Below are 7,104 nucleotides of genomic sequence, written 5' to 3'. Positions count from 1 at the left end.
CAGCCTTGGGTGTAGTCAGCAGGTGAGTACTTGCACTGTATTTGCTTCACTCCTGTAAGATTCCTTTTCAAACATTATTCTCAGGACTTGCTAAACAAAAACTTCTGCACTTTTCAGGTAGTACCGGTAACTTGTCTAATGACATTTCTTTTGAATTGTAGGATTATTAAAGCTAGTATCTCCATAAATTTTATTTAAAACATTTTTAAATAGAGGATTATAAAAATTACCGTTTAGTAATGAGAGAGTATAACATAATTTGGGCTATCTTTAATACAATATATTGTACATAAAAAAATACTTCATAACTTTTGAAGACTAGTGATGCACATTATATATATATATATATATATATATATATATATATATATATATATATATATATATATATATATATATATATATATATATATATATATATATATATATATATATATATATATATATATATATATATATATATATATATATATATATATATATATATATATATATATATATATATATATATATATATATATATATATATATATATATATATATATATATATATATATATAACATGTCCATTATAAAAAGTTATATAATAGTAAGCAAAACCTCTGTTAAAATGTACAAGTATCAACTGGAAGATCTCAAAAGCAACACTAATATGCCAGTGACATGAGTGAAGCAATTAGCACTTTCACTGATAAAATTACATAAATATGTTCCCCTTTCAGGGACTAAATCAAACCTTTTCAACTACTGCACTAACATTAGTTTTCTCCTCCTTTGTAAACAGCATTAAACATTATACTGTACCTTGAAAATGTACTATTTTTCATGTTCCTATTGACGTATTATTAAAGTATATATATGAAGGTAAACCGTTCAAAGTAGTCTACATAAAGTTTACATAAGTTTGGTATATATTAATTACTGGTAAACAGGTGTAATCAATTTCTATAAAGTGCAAGTGTTGCAATAATGAAATTTCTTATTTAAATCCTACAAGTTTTATAAAAATTATCACAACTAAGTGATTCTTCAGTAACCACTTTAAAATTCCCAACAATATTAAATATTTATCAAAAGGGAGGAAAAGCCTAGACACCTTCCACAGCTTCAACATCTAGCATGGATGTTGTTTACTAAACCTATGATCTTGGAATTATATAATATGTCCTTTTCCTCGCAACTCTGTGACAATATTATATAAAGCTTCTTGCCTTCAGCAAGTGCGAGCTTTCCTTACTCTTTAAAATTATCATTAATAAAATTTATATAGATATTCCAATATTTCAATGAAGCAAAAAATATAAAACTTGATAGCTTTTCCTACACCAAATTATCATGAACTTAAAAGTTACTTAGCACAGAACTGAAGACAATAACTGTGCAGTCATGAATTTTATATGGACTAAGATTTTTCTATTCAATGAGGCTACAAGGAAAGCTAGAAATCAAGAATATATTTCTGATACTGTACTTCTGTAAATGAAAAGTAAGGAATCTATATTAGTTAAGATCTAAGAAAAAACATATAAAAGTGGTCAACCTGATACAGCTTTTACCACCTGTCATCACATTCACAAAAAATTATATATTACTGTTTATGACTTTGGTTTTATTTTGTAATGGCTAAAGTAATCCTAATTAATGGCACAGATCACAATAACAGACAGATTACTGAAACAGTATCCTGTTTAATGACTCGCTTTATATAAGTATCATGTCGATGATAATTTAATTTTGATTTAACCCCGTTCATATAAAACACTAAAGCAAGTTTAAATGTTCTTTGGATTCAAACCCAGTGCTGAATGGATGTTATCAAGCCTTTCAATATATTCATTTAGTCTTGGGGATTCCTCCTCAAGAAACAGATTCCTGTAAATAGAAAACTCATGTATTTATATGATATGAATTCTGTTAAAATGCTTTAAACTATACAAGATTACATGTACCTGTATAACACCAGAAATAAAAGATGTTTAATAACATTATACGTAATGAAGATTTCATTGAGTTCGTAAATTTGTTTTGACTAGTAAGTTATTTTTTAGTCAGTTACAGCATTAATATATTACACTTAAACCTCACTCAGCACTCAGGATGTGTTCCTGGAAATGTGAGAGCTTAATGAAAGTGTGCTGTTAAAAGGGATCATTACACCATATATTTCAGACACGGTTATTTATTGTAAGAGACATATGGGAGGGTTTCATTGGCGTGTTGGTAATAGCTTTTATAATATAATTGATGCTAAACATTAACAGAATTTTATGAGGAAAAAATCCTTTTACTGTACTGTAATAACATCAGTAAGTATCAACAACAATGAAGTTTTTAACAGACAATGGATAAAATATGCCTACAAGTGAACAGTAACATATCAAGAGACAGCAATTCTTCCCACATACCTGCGTGAGGAGGAAGGTCGTGGCCATATATTATTTGATGGGCCTTTGGTTGGGGGAGTCTGAAGAGTAACATAACTCATTCCTCCTCCAAGTACACCTTGGTTAGCTGATCCTGGTCTACTGCTCTCTGAAGCATCTAGTGATCAAGCGAGAATTAAGAACACTTTAATCTGAATATTTCACCAAAAACTTTCTTTTTATTAGGTATGGTGAAAATCTGAGAGATAAGAGAAACTAATCATCCTGACAATGAGTCATAGTTAAGAAAGGGAAATAACTGTATTTTTTCATAGTCAGCAAGTACCTATTATAGGGTGGGCAAGAATTAACTGATACTCACAAGGCTGCCGAGTCCCACCTTGTATAAACTATAGTCGTGAGGGCAAGATGTTTGTATGTGTCTACCCAGCAATAATTGGGGACCTGGATCAGGTTCTGGGGTAATGGTTAGCTAGGGCAGCTGGTGAGTTGTCCGGTTTTCTCGGATTACACCTTGACACCAAGTCATGCAACTCGTTAATTTAGGGTGTGGTTGTGGTGTTGGCGACAGCTACTACGCTAAAACAAATTCATGCCTAGGTGGCCCTAGGGCCGGCCATCCTCAAACACGAGGAGCAACCATTATTATTATTATATATGGTATGTGTAAGATTGCAAAGTAAAACCCCTGTAAGTAGAAAACCCCCCATAACTCAAATGAGCTCTGGCTTACGGGGAGTTGTCTGAGGCGACAGCTGGGAGAGTAGTTAATTCATGCACGTTTGTTGCTGTGATCATTGAATTTTTTTTTTTTGTATTCAGGGTTTCCTTGAAGTATTAATATGGTTTCTAAAGATAGTAAAGGCAAACCAACACCACTGGGAGAAAAGGAATGGTGCCCAAAGCTATACCAATTGAAGAGAAACTGAAGATATAAAACATAATCGATACTGGGGTCTCCCTGAACATTATCTGTGAGGAGTTTGGGCTGAAGTGGAGTACTTTTTATGACACCAGCCAGGTTTAAGTGCAGACTAAATATAAAGTATAATTAAATAAAAGTGTGAATATGGTACACATTGTAAGTGTAAGCAGCACTCCATCGTCCTCCACTTCAAGATTCATCTGCTGCAGTAAAAGTTAGTGCTGTGTAAATGTATACTGTTGACTTTAATTTTGTTTCTGGAAGGGATTTTTCTACAAAATTATGGTTGAAAGCACCCAGGGGAGAGGTTATGCCTATTTGGAATTATATATAAGTCGGATAGCCTCAAGACCCATATAGTTCGACTTAGGAAGGTCTTACTTATGTATAAAAGCATGCATATCTTTTTTCTTCAGCTCTACTTTTACACTCATTCAATATTCTTCATATATTCCTGTTAATATTCCTTTACTCAGCCCTTGCTTCATTGCACCCTACTGTGCATGGCACTATTTTGTCTTCCTATTGTCATTAATTAGGTCTGAGAACTTCTCATCTTCTCCATCTCTTCTTGTTTTTCATTCCTATTTTAGTATGCTAGCATGCTCAATAAATGTATCAGTTACCTGGAGTAGAGGGAATGGTTAAGGCTGTGTGTGGATATGGGAGGAGAATCTGTGACCCAAGTCGTTTTCTCCGCTGATGCTTTATAACCATATTCTTCATTCGACAGATTGCAACCATTGCCAAAGCTCCAACCCTGAAAGGTTATAAAAAAAAAAATTACATTTCACAAACCAATATTAGGGCTTTATTCAATTTTTTAAACAAAACAGCTTACATTCACTTTATGTTTAATATCACAAAAACACACAAAAAAAATTTATGACACTTGCCTGAATCTATGTTTGGGATGCACTGCATTATCAGCTGCTTCTACTGCTTCATTTCTGACTGCACCATGAACCTGACTTGCCATGTTGCGTAGTCGGGACAAAGTAGCTTGTTCATCGTCCCTGTATCCCTTTATAACTACAAGCAAGTATCGTTTTTGCCAAATAAGGGCCTTGCGCCAATGTTCACTTCGTACATATTTTCCATACATGTACTGCACCTGACAGAATAGAACCAAAATAGTTTTAATAATTTATAATTAATTATTTCTAAATTACTGATAATAATAAAGGGCACCTGACAAGTAAGGCTGCAAGAGACCATAATGCCTGAAGGGCTGTCATAAGGAAATTATAGCTAACCATTCAGCATGGAAAATGACCTGAAACATTGATGGTGATGAGTTCTAAGGGACCATGCCTCCTTGTTGCAAGACCTGGATGATAGCTTTATGGTAACCTATCCTTCAGAGAGGACTTGAGTTGCTACTACTTTTGTTGGTAATTACTAGATTGATTCTTCAGGACTGTGTTGCATTGTGCTTTGTACCTTTATGTCTTACCCTACAACCCAATTCAAACTGGTTTAGTTGGACAACTCCTATTTGAATGCAAGCTAACCAATGTGTATGAAGCCCACTGGTACCTCACTTTCTAGCTGGCTATAGTATATAGAGTTGCTCAGCCCCAGATGTATGGTAATAAATGGTGAAATGATTCTAAAATCTCATTAAATTACCAAGTTGAGAGCAAGTGAGAAGGATCTGGAGGGTATATCCTGACATTGGCATTTTATAGCTGATGAGCTGATATTATGTTACGCTTGGCAACAAAAAATTTTCAGTCTTCTCTTTGTTTTAGAGTGTCTTCATGTCAAGGGATACCCTTTGGGAATCACAAATGAAAAAGAGGGATTATCATATTTCTAATTCATGTTTTTTGTTTTTTCTCCATGTCCTACCTGACAGGGCCTTGCAGCCATAGGATTCATTCCTTAGCCTTTCTGGTTGCAAAGAGTTGTTCAATCCTAAGGACAGTTATAAAATGGGTTTTCAAGATCAATTCTCCATCTTTCTATTTCTGTTTATTTTTTTGGTAAGTGTTTTTAAATGGGCTTCATATAACATAAACATAAATAAAGACACCTCTCGTGAAATAATCAGATATGAAGATGAACAAGTGACGAAAACAATTATACTATTATGTCACTGTATTGTAATACATGTAGTATCACTTAGAACTAAAATTGTAAAACAGGCTACACAATGAATATACAGTACAGTATATTCTATTTATTTATTTACCTTCATTTGATCAGATAGATTAATAAACAACTACACTTAGGATGTGTTAGTGTTCCTTACCCTCTCATCATCTAGCTGAGCATTGTTGACATTTTGAAGAGTATTTCTGGATCCTGCTTCTATCTGCAATCTTGTCATTTCAATATCTTTCCGAGATATGATATTTTGTAGTGATGTCCGTTCTTTTTCCCATGCTGAACGTTCCATCTGGAGCATTTTTTCAAAATCTACGTGGTTGCTGGCAGCCTGTGGAAACAAATTATAGAATAATCAAATTAAAATATGCGATAAATTCTGCATGAGCACTTCCACTCATGGTCAGGGCTGAGCATGTGTCAGGTGAGCAGTCTTTTGGGGGATACACTGAGTACTGAGTGGACAGTCCACCATAACACCAGTAATGATGATAATGAACCAACCAGACAGCTAATATATGTTTGTTACTATCAACCACATGGCTAAAATAACACTAACATGCTGTAATATAAATAACACTACATGCACTGTACAGGACACCCCTGTGAATGCATGATCTCTAAAGCAACCATCTGCATCAACACACTGAACAAAAGTTTGAGTTTCATACTGTTCCACGGTTTTCTGTTTAAACATGATTTCTGCCCATAAAATGTTATTAACAATCAATGCAGCTTCTTATGCTGTAGCACCAATGACATGCAGCCGTGTAGTATCTTATTTTGGCAAAAGCATCTATCAACAATATATGAAGGGATTGGAGTGTCACATGTTTCACGCTCAACAGCCAAATTCTCAATTATTTTCTTGTTTTTGGTTACCTTATTACCAAGTGGTTATCCTTAGGGAGCCTGGTATGAAGGTGATTGATAATGGATTTCTTGATTTATTCAATGCTAGATCCCAGTCACAGATCAGAACCCTGGTCTGGGGTTCTGACCCACAGACTTGCTGACTATACAGGGTTGCTTGATCCAAGCGTTAATGTTTTAAAATACTTTGAAAAATATCTTTAGTTTTAAAACTAAAAATTTTTTATATTAATGTTTGGCTGACTTACAGCTTTTGTTTTAATAAGTTGTTCTGTGAGATCCGTGACAGTATTCTCAAGGGTATCAATTTTCTGTCTCATGGCCTGGCGATCATCAGTTAACCGTAACACAGATTTGCAAAGTTCCAAATTTTCTTTAAGCTGCAGCTCAAAATACTCATCCAAATTCTATAAGGAAAAAGAAAGAAAAAAGTTATTAGTAAAATTACAAGATTAATGTCCTAAATGCATAGCATCTACAATCCTAATTACAATTTCTATCACCTAAATTGCTGTAGCTGAACACGGTAAAAGAATAAAAGGGTAAAACGTACATTAATCCTTGCTAATGCAGGGAGGCCAAGCCTGTTAATGGCCATCTTTTCTGTGGTTAATTCTTGCTGAAGTTGTTCTTCTTTCTCTTTGGACAATTCTAAGTCTTTGGTGACAGTTCTTAGTTTGTGACGTAGTGTACAAAGCTCAGCTTCTGCTTCTCCCTGTGAAAAGTAACACAATTTGTAATCAAACATGGCATTCTAGTCTTCATAAAAATGTCTATTACACTTTTTTATACTTATATTATGAGTTAAGT

General features: G+C 33.8%; 1 protein-coding gene across 8 annotated transcripts in view; it reads right to left on the bottom strand.

The window, feature by feature from the left end:
• Positions 1-566: 566 nt before the first annotated feature.
• Positions 567-7,104, bottom strand: part of LOC121863805 (pericentrin-like) — a 92,354-nt gene continuing 85,816 nt past the window's right edge. For 7 of the 8 annotated variants that reach the window (XM_042362637.1, XM_042362642.1, XM_042362643.1 and 4 more), the window contains 7 exons: positions 6,848-7,009; positions 6,543-6,701; positions 5,567-5,752; positions 4,206-4,423; positions 3,936-4,069; positions 2,406-2,541; positions 567-1,872 (listed from right to left, as the gene is read on the bottom strand). In XM_042362637.1, coding sequence (XP_042218571.1) covers positions 1,773-1,872; positions 2,406-2,541; positions 3,936-4,069; positions 4,206-4,423; positions 5,567-5,752; positions 6,543-6,701; positions 6,848-7,009 — 1,095 coding nt within the window. In that variant the 3' untranslated portion in view covers positions 567-1,772. The remainder of the gene's footprint in view (positions 1,873-2,405; positions 2,542-3,935; positions 4,070-4,205; positions 4,424-5,566; positions 5,753-6,542; positions 6,702-6,847; positions 7,010-7,104) is intronic. The other variant, XM_042362641.1, reaches the window with a different exon arrangement.

Source organism: Homarus americanus, unplaced genomic scaffold, assembly GCF_018991925.1.
Source record: "Homarus americanus isolate GMGI-L3 unplaced genomic scaffold, GMGI_Hamer_2.0 scaffold48354, whole genome shotgun sequence".
NCBI lineage: Eukaryota > Metazoa > Arthropoda > Malacostraca > Decapoda > Nephropidae > Homarus > Homarus americanus.
Note: the sequence above shows the minus strand (reverse complement) of the source record. Positions and strands in the feature narration are given on the sequence as shown.